Raw genomic sequence first — 14,849 nt, forward strand, 5'->3', positions numbered from 1 at the left:
ACTCTTGATAGAATTGAGGGAAATCTCACTCCAATAAATTCTCTCCTTCTTTTTGAAAAACATGTTTTTGTTATTTCTATCCACAGGTTGACTGACCAAACCACAAATATCAGAGAACAGAATGTCCAACAACATGATTTGGACGTCCCGTCTTTGGTATGAAGACACACATAGACACTATAAACCTGTCCCATCGTAGCCTAGTCATCAATTATAGGGTCAAATGGGATAACATTTAGGCTCAAATGTACCTTTTAGGAATCATTCAAATTTGATTGGATTTGGGCTTACTTTGGGAAGGACAGCATTAGTTGTCAGTATCAAAGATCTTAGGAATTAAGTCCAGCTCATATATGATAATAATAATAATAATAATGTCAATTTGTGTAGCGCCTTTCTAGACCAGGGTCACGAAACGACAGTCATGCATTCACACACACAATCACATACTGATAGGAGTAGGCTGCAACGCATGATGCTAGTGTCCACACCGGTGTCACAAATCTCAAGGACGGGCTCAACGATTCAGTTTCATATATTTAAGTACTTTAAACATGCATTACAATTTAAGAGTTAACAATATTTTACAAAGGAGGAAAAGTAGAAAAAAGACTGATCTAAGCCTGACTCACAGTATTACCCTAACCTTATAATCACCTTTGATGCTGTTGCATCTTTCAGATCCAACTACTTGAGAAGAAATTCAACGACTGTGTTAAGGAGGAGCTGAAGACAGTCCAGAGAATTTTGATGCCAGATCACCCAGAACATTCACAGGGTTTTTTGGAGAAGGTGTTGGACGACAAGTCGGAGGAGACCAAAATAATAACAGAAGAATTCCGGAAGATAAGCATTTGCTTCCTCAAGACAATGGGACTGGACGACTTGGCTCAATTTCTACAGAGCAGTATGAACATTTGTGCACCTTCCATTCCTTAAACCTGACTCACACATTAGGAATTAGACAGCATAACCCCTTATCTGACAAGGTTTTCCTAATGCACATAATGTTTGAATATATACTTTTTGTCAAGTATTTTGAGATTAATATGAGGAAATCTGTGCATAGATGCGTAAACCTTAAAGGTTCTTTTGAATTGGTTTATATGAAACAATGATAAAAATGACATCACATACATTTCTATTGTTTGTTCATTATTTAGGGTGTCTTGGAACAAACTGCCAGAAGCAACTGAAAAGAAACCTTCAGAGGAAGTTCCGCTGTGTGCCTGAGGGTATCGCTGAATCAACAAAGTTCAACTCTCTGGACCAGATCTACACAGAGCTCTACATTACTGAAGGAGGGTCCCAGCTCATCAACGAAGAGCATGAGGTCCGACAGATTGAAAAAGAAAAAAGGAAACTAAACAGACCAGAATCCTCCATCCGGCCTGAGGACTTCTTCAAAGCCGTACCTAAGGACAACCAAAGCATCAGAACGATGCTCACCAAGGGTGTTGCTGGTATTGGTAAAACTATCCTTACACAGAAGCTGACTCTGGACTGGGCTGAAAACACAACACATCCAAACATTGACTTCTTATTTCCCTTTACCTTCAAAGAGCTGAATTTGGTCAAGGAGAAAACTTTCAGTTTGGTCGGCCTTATCCATCATTTCTTCCCTGAAACCAGAGAGGTCGGTATGAGTAGTTTGGATCAGTTCCAGATCCTGATCATTCTTGATGGTCTGGACGAGTGCCGCCTCCCTCTAGACTTTACCAACAATCATATATTGACCAGCGCTATTGAGCCTGCACCCCTGGATGTGCTACTGACAAACCTTGTGACTGGACAACTGCTTCCCTCCGCCTACATCTGGATAACCACTCGACCTGCAGCAGCTGTTCAGATCCCTCCACAGTATGTGGACATGGTCACAGAAGTCAGAGGTTTCACTGACCTTCAGAAGGAAGAGTACTTAAGAAAAAGGTATGACAAAACGGACCTGGCAAGCAAGATCATCTCTCATATCAAAGCCTGTCCAAGTATCTACATCATGTGTCACATCCCGGTCTTCTGCTGGATCTCTGCCACAGTTCTGGAAGACGCCTTGAAGAGCGGAGAAGTAGGAGATCTACCCAAGACTCTGACTGAGCTGTATATCCACTTTCTTGTGGTACAATCCAAGTTAAAGAACATGAAGTATTATGGAGGAGCTAAATCAACCCAGCCCTGGAATCCTGATAACCAGAGTATGATCGAATCTTTAGGAAAACTGGCCTTTGACCACCTGAAGAGAGGGAACTTCATATTCTATGATGGAGATTTGTGTGGGATGGATCTCAAAGCTGCATCCTGTTACTCAGGATTGTTCACACAGATCTTCAAAGAGGAGAGAGGGCTGTACAGGCATGAAGTATTCTGCTTCATACATCTGAGCGTTCAGGAGTTTCTAGCTGCTCTTCATGTTCACCTGACTTTCGTCAACTCTGGAGTCAATCTACTTTCCCAAGAACCACTGCCTGCAGACGTAAAACCCGATCCAGGAGATTTTTACCTGAGCGCCATCAATGAAGCCCTGATGAGTCCGAACGGACACCTGGACTTGTTCTTACGCTTCCTTCTTGGTCTTTCTCTGGAGAACAACCAAACCATGTTAAAAGGTTTGATGACACCTTTAGAAAGCAGGGTTTGGACCAGTAGTGACACAGCTGACCTGATTAAGGAGAAGATAAACAAAAATGTTTGTCCGGAGAGAATGATCAATCTGTTTCACTGCCTGAACGAACTACAGGATAGTTCTTTGGTGGAGGAAGTCCAACAACAACTAAGGTCAGGGCAACTTTCAGACCAACTGTCTCCTGTGCATTGGTCAGCTCTGGTCTTCATTTTGCTCTCAATAGAGAAGCATCTGGACATTTTTGACCTGGAAAAATACTTGGCTTCTGAAGAGGCTCTTGAGTGGCTGCTGCCGGTGGTTCAGGCCTCGAACCGTGTTCTGTAAGTTGCAAAAGAAAATTAAGATATTCCAATGAGCTTTGTCACAACAAGTCTTTCTTCCACTCAGCAGGCTGAGACATTGTGGGCTTTCAGAGATGAATTTGACACATCTGTCGTCAGTTCTGAGCTCTCCAGCCTCCTGTCTGACACTGCTGGACCTGAGCGACAACCAGCTGACGCGGACTGGGCTGAAGCTGCTGTCTGAAGGATTGGAGAGTCCAGAATGTCATCTTGAAACTCTCAGGTCTGAACAAGTCACATGTTATATCTGCTTGTTTGCTAGTTATGAAAGAGGGAAGATGAAGAATTGTTCGGATCAACATGCACGTTGAGTCCACAATATAAAAATGCTCCCTTTTAATGAACATAGTACATGACTTGATGTTTTAGATTCATGGTTCATGTCATTTCCTCAAACAAAGACAAATAAATTGCTTAACCTAGAAACAAGCAGTTTTTTTACCTTAATAACTTGAAATAAATATTTAGACAAAATATGTTTGATTTATTGAAGATATATATTAATATTGTTCACGCCTGATTCTAAATACAGATGAATTGTTCTCTATGTGGCGCTGCATCGCAGAAATACTGTTTTTCTAGTAGACACAAAATGTTGTTTCATCTCTTTTATAGACTGAGATCCTGTGGACTGTCTGAGGTGTCATGTTTATTCCTGTCCTCCGTTCTTGGTTCTTCATCGTGTCATTTGAAAGAACTGGACCTAAGTGACAACGACCTCCATGATGTAGGCATAAGTTGCCTTTGTCGGGGAATGGAAAGTCCAAACTGTCAACTGGAAGTCCTCAGGTTAAAATGGATTTTCTCTGTGGTGTCCTTCTTGTCATTGTCAGCAGATGAATCATAAATGTCTGGACTTAGGTTTCGTATTGAAGATGTTTCACCTCAGTAATGAAGATCAAAACCTTTTTTGAATTCTCGAATTGCAATTGCTTGAATGATGCAGAAATACACATCCTATCAACCCATCTGATAAATAATTTGTTTTACAGCCTGTCTGGGTGTCTGGTCACAGAGGATGGCTGTTCCTCTCTGGCCTCAGCTCTGAGCAAAAACCCATCCCATTTATTGACTTTAGATATCAGCTACAATCATCCACAAGGCCAGGGATTGGATTCGCTGTCTGCTGGACTGCAGAGTGTAGACTGGAAACTAAATAATATCACGTATGGATACAGAACTAGGAAGAGCTTCAGCACAGTATTCATTATTTAAACTTCTATTTTGTATCCCCAGGAAAGAAAACTGTGGACCGCAAAGATTAACACCTGGACTGAAGAAGTGTAAGTGTTGATCATATCCAGACCACAATAATTCTAGTTACTGTTTCATATCTTACTTTCCCTCAGATTCCTGTGAACTCACACTTGATCCGAACACAGCACACCGCCGCCTCCAGCTGTCTGAGGACAGCACTGAGGTGAAGCTTGTGAAAGTGGATCAGGTTAATCTGTATCATCCTGAGAGATTCTGCCTCTACACTCAGCTCATGTGTAAAAACGGACTCACCAGCCGCTGTTACTGGGAGGTTAAGTGGAGCGGAAATGTTTTCATCTGCGTCGCGTACAGGAGAAACAAAATGAAAGAAGAAGACTGTGTTTTTGGAGAAAACCAGCACTCTTGGAGTCTAAAATGTTCCCACAACGATTGTAAAGTTTTTCACAACAAGAAGTCTACATCCATCAGGACCTCGACCGTCTCTGAGAGAGTGGGCGTGTACGTGGACTGGCATGCTGGCGTTCTAACCTTTTACAACGTCTCCTCCAACACCCTGATCCATCTACACACCTTCTACACCACCTTCACTGAACCACTTTATCCAGCATTCAGACTCTGGAAGCATTCAGATGTTGTGTCTTCTGTGTCTCTGTGCAGGCTGACAGAAGTACTGCCCGAGTAGATGTTGTTTTCCTACTTGTGGTTGACAATTACATTTACTGCACTGTTTCTATGTTTATATACACATATATTATATGCTTGTTTATTCCATAAAACCTTGTGTGTCTGCTCAATATAATGAGTTCCTAAAAAAGAATTTGTCAGATATATTGGAAATCATTAAAAGGCTTTATTTATTTATTTATGAAGTGTTTTAATGAGTCTGTAAATACAAATCTTTTTCACCTTAAACATGGACCATTTCCTTTTTTTGAAGGATAAAAATTAACTCAATCTGGCTATTTAAAAAACACTGTCAAATTTCTCCACAAAAAAATTACATTTTTTAATCATAAATAATGATGTTAATAATAATAAATCTTGGGTTGTCAATAACACTGCTAACTGCTGCACTCATGTTGGGATTAAATGTATCACCATGTTATAAATTTAAATTGAAAATTCATGAAATTGACCATCTCTTGATTATATTTTACTTATCCCTGGAGACAGAAGTAAGTTGACAATTAATTAAATTAATTCTTTTTTATGTTTCTAATGAAGGCTTAATGTTCAGCACTTGACGTCCACAGTCCAATACTCTATACTGGACTTCATGCATGAAGTGCCAACACATTAAAGCTGCACAGCTATTAACTGCACTGACCGCAGTCTGAACCCTCAAAAGACAAAAGAGTGAGGATCAGTGCTCATGACCCCCAAACCAACAAATACAATCATGGCTGCTCATACAGTAAACGTCTTTGTCTCTGAAGTTTAAAATATAACGTACAAAAAGTGGGAGTTGAACGTAAATGAGGAAGCCTTTGTTTATTTTTTTTGGGCAGAGTGAATGAGGAGGCACAGGTCGTGTGGCCAGTCATCCCTGTGCTGAGACACAAAGTTTCTCACAGATCTGCTAACGTGTGATGTTTGAATTTTACTGTTTAGCGAGACAATGTAATGCGATGTATTTGTATGATTAATGGCAAGATAATTGAAAGCATTATGTTAAACACACACTTTGAAAAAGCATGCATTAAGGTCGTACAACTCCAGGTTAGCTTTGACTTACGGTAAGTTGAATATAGACTTGTTTAAAAAAGGAAACATTTGAACCGATGAAATGTAGAATGTTGTTAGATCTGCCCTGCATAAATAAAGTCAAACCTTGTTTATGTTGGCCTTAGTGTATAGTTTGTTTTGGAAGTGATGTGGCCAAAGGTTGTTTTTTTTATCCTTTTAAGGCAAATTCAAGCTCCTCCTAAAAGCTGCATGTCCAGCTATGATGTGTTTGACTCTCTGGGAAGCTGTTATCAGCTGTCTGTCAAAATAGCGGTATCCCATTCAAGGTTGGGCATTACATTCCAAAGACTATCTAAGATATGAAGACTAATGGAATAGTTCTTAATATTAGTGATTATATCTGTATGTGCTTTAGATCATTATATTTGACAAATCATCTTAAAAAATGTAAGCAATAGTCTAAAATATGTAACAGTTCCAGAGGAGATGAGTCATCATCTAGAATCTAAAAATATCATCGCAAGACAGCAATATCTTTCCTAAAATAACAAATTTATGATATGCCTTTTCTAAGATACAATTCTATCTCTTTGTTTTATTTGGTTAGAATTGAAGTTGAGCTTTAAAAAACTGGAAAAACATACTAAGAAGAAGCAAGAAATAATGGTTTTGTGTTTAACATGAATCTTCTTCTACTTACACTAAACATATGTTGTTTCTGCTGTTTATTCTGCATGACTTTGATCCAAATTTGATTCAGATTTTGTTTAATAATCTGTGAATTTACTTGTGGTTTCATTAAAAATTTGTCTTATTTCATGCTGGGTTTTTTTTAGTAATCGGTTACATCTAAAGTAACTATATAATCAAAGCTATTTAACCTTTGTGTTGCCTCTGGGTCAAGGTGACCCGGTGGCAGTACAAGGGATAAATGATTCCATGTCTTTGAGGTATCCCCCGTTCACCTTGACCCAGAGGCAACAGAAAGGATACCTCAAAAAAATGTGTTCTTCGGCCACCGGGTCACCTTGACCTAGTGGTAGTACAAGAGATAAATTATTTCATTTCATGTGATGATCTTTATTTGTTAACCATCTGACCTCAAACACAGATGGAATCCCTTGCTCAGCCCAGTGTGGATTACAAATGGAGGGTTGATAAATGTCATCACACCAACCAAACATGGCCCTTGGGCAGCAAGTTGGATTCCACTGTTCCGGCTGGAGATGCGGCACTTTGTTGCCGTCACCCAGTGTGTTTTGTTGAGCCCCAACTATGCTTAGGTTACAGTTGCCGGCCTGAATTTATGTTGATCTAAGAGCGCTGCACTACCCAGGAATAATCAATCCTGACATTCTCTGGAGATGTCTGCCCTCGCGCTCTTTAGTTCCTGTGTTTGGAGACCTTTTCCTGCCGGGTCCAGCTGTCACCGGGGCGAGCATCTTTTGCTGTCAGCCTCACATTTCTCCTGGGGCAGTGTTGGATGATTTAGGGTTGTTACAAGTGGCTTTTAGAGGCAGAGGTTTTAAAAATCATTGTTAATTGTAAACTGATCAGGAGACAATGGTCATGCGTTTCTATTAGATTTTAGCAGGATTTTATTGTACGTATAATCACAGAGAATGAATGTTAATCAAACAATTCAAACTGCAGCTCTTATGTTGTTTGGTCTAAGATTACATTTTTTTTTGCCTTTTTTTGTCTGTGATTCTCCTCTTTTCTTTTAACCATCGTGACTGTCATTATTACCGCTATAAACATTCTTACACAACACCACACTTGTGTGTACAACTTGCTGCTGACCTCACTTGATCCCTGGACGAGAACATGGCCAACATAATAAAAGTCCACCCACAAAGACAGGAACACCAACGCTCTTGCACTTAAACACAATATAGGCGGGCACAGTTGCTGGCTGAGCTCGTGGCTTGGGAAACAGGAAGTAGCCTGAAAGCTCATGGCTAATGTTTACACTGCATTAAGAGCTATTTAGTCTCCCCAGAACAAGGGGCCTTCAAGAGCTGAAAGGAACTGGGTGGGAACTGTATATACAAAGAAATGTGTGATTTCTTTCAAAGTGCCATGATGTAAGATACATTTGGAATTATATTTTATCTTAAGGATGCTTTTGAAGTTTCCCCATTAACCTGACATGTTATGTTGTGATTATACCACATCTTGTACCACACATTTGTTATCTTTTCTATCTAGCAGGTTCTAGGCCTGACGGTCATTCAAAGTCCTGTAGCTGCACCAGATCAGCCTTCCTGGATACAATGTAATAAAGGTTGTGTATGTTCAGGTCATATCCATTTTGTATTGACAATTATTTTGACATCAAAATTAACTTTTACATAATCAGTTTTCTTCCATAACATCTCGTAAATCTTTCAACATATCTTAATGCCTTTTAGTTTATGTACAGTTTATCTGTCGTTTTTAATTTGTTCTCCATTATCTTTTTTTCTTTTGTCCTCAAAATTGTAACTTATTAAAAAATAAATTTTGAAATTTTAATTTTACATTTTGCTTTTGGTTATGTTTGGAACTTTCATCCATCGTTTTTTTTAAAGGATTCATCACTGTGTCAAGTTTACTAGCTACAGCAACTTACTTACCTCACTGTAACTGTGTGTAATATTTAACATGCTTGAATAGAGAAATAACTGTTTTCTGTTTAAAAAACAAAAAACCTTGATGGTTGAAGAGAAATTCTTTGCATCTGGTGTAATTTATTTTCTTTATTTGTTTTAAAAAGCTACCCGGTTTTTCCCCCATCCGCAGATCTTACAAACAGCAGCACATAGAAGCTGTACAAGTAAAGGAGAAAACGTGCTCTCTTGTATGACACTAAACATTACTGCTATGTGTCCACTCACTGGCAAACATAAACTACCACTTGGCTCTGACCCGCCATCTTCCAACAGAACATATATCGTGACTGAAATTGAATGTCGGTGATTTACGAGACCGCTATACACGCTCATCTTTACTTTGCAATGGTTGCAGGAAACAACAAATGCATTTGATAAAATAACAAGATTAGAGTCCCTATACGCCGGATCCCAGGTCCCAAGTCATTAATATAAACAGCCTGTAAACTCAATTACACGATAATGGACTCAAGCATGTTACACTTAAGCAGACTTGTTGGAGTCTTGCTACTCAATTATCAATGATCTTCTCTTCCTCATCCCTGACGTCTTGTGGGTGGTTACTGCAGCTGGATGGTTGAGGGATGGAGAGACAGGTATCTGTGAGGACGGCCTGAGCATCGGTAAAGGAGTAAGAGAGAGGGGAGAATCCAACAGACAAACACTTCCTGGAGATCTTTTGAAAGTGGTTATGAATACAAGAAATGTTTATTCCTGCATCAAAACGACCAATTATTATTATTAATTATTAATATTATTTCAACAACACATTAATCCAGCCTGTAAACATTACACTACAAAAACTAAATTATACTAAATTAGAATCACATTAGCCCGACAAATCTATCTAGACAAAATTCATATTTCAAGATAATAAAACCATACTTTAGTTTCTTGTAAAAAATTCGGATTTTAAAAGAAACTTTTACACCTTTGTCGTTCTTTGTTGTTGTTGTTTTTTTTTTACTCTCCAGCAGTAATACAGGCTTCATTTGTATCTTACGTCTAAATATACTGGAATGGTCAGGTAAATGTAGCTCATCATTAAGTCCAATAAGGAATTTTCAAAAGACAGAAAAACACCTGAAATTAATTCAGTGTTAACTTCTTTAGTTAACACACAATTATAATTCATTTTTTTAGGTTAACAAATATCTATTTAGTTTTTATTTTATTTAAGAATTGCACTTTTACAGCTCCAAATTAACATCGGCGAAGTGATCTCCGCCACAGCTTGAAAGAAATCAGTGGCGTGAAGAGTGTTATGTCACAAATTAAGTGTTGAAGTTCCGGCTGCCTTATGGTCATTGAACCGTCAACCACAGGATGAGAAGGAAGAGGGATCACTGCTTACACGTTAAAGCCCGGAAATCATAAGAGTTCGCTGGGATTACAGAACAAACTGCTACATTTTCTTTCCTTATTCGCTCTTTGCACTCGCTAGTGTTCAAAAAGAAAATTGTGTGTTTGGAGGTTTTACACTCATTTAAATCATCAAATAGACTTGAAGTTTGAAGGCTGCAGTTTGACTTTTCACTTCACCGTCAGCTCAAGAACAACGACAAGTGTTGCTTTTTACTGCACATAATGTTGAATTACGTATGCTTTAATGGGTGATGTGTAAGGAGAAACACATTGTCTTAACATTGACAGCTGCTCTTCTGCCGCATGTTACGCTGCTACAAAGCCCACATGCTGCGACGAACGAAGGAGATCAGAACTCGCTGACCTATGAAAAACTCTTAATGGTTCCCTCACTGTGGCTGCCCTTTCTTATTCGTATCTGGTCAGATGTGAGTTGATGGAAAAGTACAGTAATGAGGCAAAGTTTATGCCTGCGGTGACTGCAACCCGGAGTTCATGCTGCTCAGCCATTGTGTGTGTGAGGGACGAGTGTGTGTCTTCATGGCTCTGTGTCAGTGTGTGTCGTGGTCATCTTTAGGTCAGCAGAGCCCAGCAGGTGAAGAGCAAAGGTGAACAGCTGGAGAGAGCACATGAGAAGAGCTTCGTGCTTTGGCCTTGTGGTTGATACACAGTTGACTTGAGATAAAGATCTGGACTCATATGTGAATTGCAACATTTTCATACATTTTACTTGCTTAATGTACAATGCATTTGCAAAGTAAGAGAGGAAGAGGTATTTTAAAAAAGTATGAAACACAACAAATGTCAAGATAAAATGTTTGGATAATAAAACAGAGTCTCACTTTGATCTAATAAATTAACAATTATTGTGAAATGAAACAATAGTTCCACCCCAGAAAACTAATGCCTTTATGTTTAATGTATTTGATATTTTAATTTGCCTGTTATTCCTATAGCATAGAGTTTTTTATTCAATTATTCACTAAGACTGCAAACGATAAAAAATATCTGAGGGGAAATGTGTACATGTAGTTTATAGCATAGCATAGCATAGCATAGCGTAACAATATAAAACATAGCATAACATAACATAATAAAACATAGCATAGCATAGCATAGCATAGCATAGCATAACACAATAAAACATAGCATAACCTAACATAATAAAACATAGCATAGCATAACATAATAAAACATAGCATAGCATAGCATAACAAAATAAAACATAGCATAACATAACATAATAAAACATAGCATAGCATAGCATAGCATAACACAATAAAACATTGCATAGCATAACAAAATAAAACTTAGCATAGCATATCATAATAAAACATAGCATAGCATAGCATAGCATAACACAATAAAACATAGCATAGCATAACAAAATAAAACATAGCATAACAAATCATAATAAAACATAGCATAGCATAGCATAACACAATAAAACATGCTTGAAAGGAAAAGCTCTACAATATCTTCATATGAGGTGAAATGAGCAGTTTTGCTGGGAGGCAATGTGTGTGATTACATTAAGAATATGCAGTTTTCTTTTCAGAACTGCATATTCTTTCTGACATTTTTCATTGGATTTGAATTATTCAGTTATTTTCCTCCAGCCTGAAAATGCCTGAATATCAAAGTGACAAATAGTGCAGAATGTGGAGGAGATTCAGCTCTTGGGTGCCATTGAAATGACAAAGGATTCTAGAAATGATATATACTGTATACTTTATATTACAACCAATTTCCCAAAGGAGATCTCCAGGGGGATTAATAAAATGTATCTATATATATATATATATATTTCTAGAATAGAAACCTATATATACATACAGTATGTATATATAGAGGAATCCTGGTTTTATTGTGAAACTTCCTGTCCAGGACCACCACAATTGTTGCCGCTCCAGCAGCTGCTGAGTAATTCATCAGCTGACACCAGGGGCCTCATGTACTAAGAGTTCGTACGTACAAAGTCCTAATTCTCCACGTCAAAGTCCATATGTAAGAATAAAGAAAAAAGTGTTAAAAAGTTCGGATGAACGGTAGAATGAACGAATATAAACTGTTAACCAAGTTTAATTTCACGTTTTCATTTTTTTTTACTGATCGCGGAGAGACGTGTGCACGTGCAGATTCATACATCTGAATATTTTCGTACCATTTTATAGATTTGAATGTCCGACCATATTTAGTAGAAGTTCAACAAACTTCTTTGTACATGAGGCCCAATTCCTCAGCAAAAGGAGCTGAAGTGGACATCGTTGGTGTATTTTTTTCTATTTATTTCTGTTTTCACCCCCAACATATCTGACACAATATTTTCTTGTTTGTGAGTGAGTAACATCTTTGGTAGCGCGGCAATCCTGGCGACGATCGTTCAGCCTGCCAACATTGGGCAAAATAAACGTTTGGCATTTTAAATGATGCAGCGGCTCGGTGCCGCCTGTTATCGTGAGAGGGATGCAATCAAATGAGACCAGAGGCGTAAACAGCAATGAAATTTGTTGTGGGAGACATTCTGTATATCCTCTGCAGTGCTTTCCATGCCATCACATTTGTCTTTGGGTGATAGTTAACTTTGGACCATTTCTCATACAGAAATAAATGCATTGCGTGCATTACAAATGGAAGTAATGCGATTAGTGGGCGAGATAGCTGAGCTTCATGGACCAGCAATATGAGTTTTACAGCCAGAAGAAAAAAACACGAAGTCAGCAGATTATGAGAGAGGGATGTTGAATAGAAGACTGATGAATGAGGAATATGGGAGAAATGGAAGCGAGACGTTATAATTGAAGTTGATGTGAAGTTGATGTGAAGAGAGGAAATGGATGAAAATCAAAATAATAACTTAGCCAAACGTCTATGTGTGAATATAGCCTCTCCTGGATAAAACCATCCATAATGTTGTTCCTTCCATCCATTCACACACTAATGAAACCTAGCAATACGGACTATTTTTCAATAGTCTGTCTGTCAGCCACACTTCCATGACGATGTATTCAAATCTCAGTCCCATTATTCAGTTGGAAGGGAACAGTTTGGACCAACATGGCTAAATTATCTGCCTGATATTTTTGTCAGAATGAATGTGATGATTTATTTTCAGCAAGCCTTCGTGACCACAACAGCATTATTGTTGAATATTAACAATACATTACAATTTATTTGCACCATGGAGGAGATCATGTTAAATAAAGATGGAATATATTTAGTCCTTAAATGCACTTAATGCACTGTCAATCAGGGCCGGGTCTAGGCAGGGGCAAGAGGGGGCCTGGCCCCCTCAAATAAATGTTGTGCCCCCTCAAACCAGGGCCGGGTCTAGGCAGGGGCAAGAGGGGGCCTGGCACAATGCCCCCTCAAGATTTGTGGCTGCACCCTCATACATGCCTGTCTAGACCGGCCCTGCTGTCAATATATACCACATATATATACACACAACACTTCCTTCTAACACATTTTCAATTTGCTCTAACTTCCATCCAATCAAGCGTCGTGCTGGTGATCAGCTGACACTCTGTGAAAGCAGGTCTTGAGGCTGGCTTCACCATGTGTAAGAGAGTCATCATGTTACAATTTCATCAGAGTTATTACAAATACTGAAGATTAAAACCACCTCCAGCTATATTTCAACACTAAACATGGCCACAGGGGCTGAAAATATTGAGTCACGGCTTATTGTTCCATTAAAGGCCACGTTAAAATAGCACCAAATATGAATAACAACAGTGTTTCTTGCTATTTCAGTCTTTATCTTACACTCATATACAGCTGTGAGCCAGCGTGCGACTCTGAAACAATAGCTAAAGTCGTGACTCAGTCGTCTAAAAATAATAAACTGGCCCACGTTCTGGATGTGTGTTTCTGATATCTTGCGATGTGAAGTCATTTTTCACTAACTTGGAATCGCTTTAAAAAGACATTTGAAAAAAAAGGAGGAAGCACCTGCACGGCCTCTTGAAGCACTTGAACACCCCAACAATGGAGTCACACAACAGCAGGCTGAAGCTCTGAATGTGTTCATAACAAGTCCACTGCCTTGGAAAACACTGGCTCTCAGAACTGAATACTGAACTTGCTTGTATTCCTCAATTACGAATCAACATTTTTCAAAAAAATGATAACTTCTCTGTGTAAAAATACCTACTATTGTTTTTCCACTTTGAGAGTCCTCTTGTAGTAATCTGTCAAGCACAGACAGACTCCTTCCTCTGAACACTGTCATCAGTGAACAGAGAAGCAGATGGAGTGAACGAATGCTCCTCCCATAATGCATCACTAATAGACTCAGGGACTCATTCCTCGTGTTATTGGACTCTATTACTTGTTTGTGGGGCAGGAGTGGAGCGAAAAGATGATTCTATTCCACGTTAATCTTTGTATCCTTTTCCTTTGTATCCTTTTCTTTGTGTTTATTTCCTTTGATCTATGTTCTTTAGACTTGCAATTTGTCATCCCTTGCAAATTGTTCTTTTGTTTGCGCTTTGTTCTTGTTTTTATGCTGTCTGCTGTGAACTGGAAACCCAATTCCCAAAGGAGATCTCCAGAGGGATTAATAAAGTCAATCTACAGACAAACATTCACATTCTTCTTGTCTAGTATAAAAACTTTTACCTGTTTCGAAGTAAAACTTACCTATGTTTATATCACAGTACTTTACGTTCAATTAGAGATCAGGAAGGCATTGCTAATGAAGCCTGGGAGCCTTGCTGAGCTTCCGCTTAAACCAATTACATTGACTCAGTGAAATAGCAGGAGACTGACATGAGCCGCTTGTGGTCTCTAATGCCGTGCGTGTGTGATTGTGTATGAACTGTGTCAGCACAACGTGTGTGTCGGTGTGTATGTGGATTCATTGATAGAAGCCATCACGTTGATATATTTGGGATGTAATCTGCTTTGCTGATTGCAAATACCTTCTCCTGAAGTGATAATGAGAGACAAAGCCATGCACAC

At 38.8% G+C, this 14,849-nt stretch overlaps 1 protein-coding gene across 1 annotated transcript; it reads left to right on the top strand.

The window, feature by feature from the left end:
• Positions 1–855: 855 nt before the first annotated feature.
• LOC148082634 (NLR family CARD domain-containing protein 3-like) lies at positions 856–4,861 on the top strand. The gene is made up of 7 exons (XM_087790225.1): positions 856–907; positions 1,164–2,940; positions 3,011–3,184; positions 3,577–3,750; positions 3,954–4,127; positions 4,198–4,244; positions 4,311–4,861. The coding sequence occupies exons 1-7, from the start codon at positions 871–873 to the stop codon at positions 4,859–4,861; spliced, it is 2,934 nt and encodes a 977-aa protein (XP_087646351.1). The 5' UTR covers positions 856–870.
• The last annotated feature ends 9,988 nt before the right edge of the window (positions 4,862–14,849 follow it).

The sequence above is a fragment of the Callionymus lyra genome, chromosome 4 (genome assembly GCF_982586985.1).
Source record: "Callionymus lyra chromosome 4, fCalLyr1.hap1.1, whole genome shotgun sequence".
NCBI classification, from domain to species: Eukaryota; Metazoa; Chordata; class Actinopteri; order Syngnathiformes; family Callionymidae; genus Callionymus; species Callionymus lyra.

What these genes read in the sequence shown, in the direction of transcription:
- LOC148082634 (XM_087790225.1), top strand. Translation starts at nt 871, where the DNA reads ATGGGACTGGACGACTTGGCTCAATTTCTACAGAGCA. An exon ending in GGCTCAATTTCTACAGAGCA is followed by an intron (nt 908 to 1,163) that starts GTATGAACATTT and finishes TTCATTATTTAG; the next exon opens with GGTGTCTTGGAACAAACTGC. An exon ending in CAGGCCTCGAACCGTGTTCT is followed by an intron (nt 2,941 to 3,010) that starts GTAAGTTGCAAA and finishes TCCACTCAGCAG; the next exon opens with GCTGAGACATTGTGGGCTTT.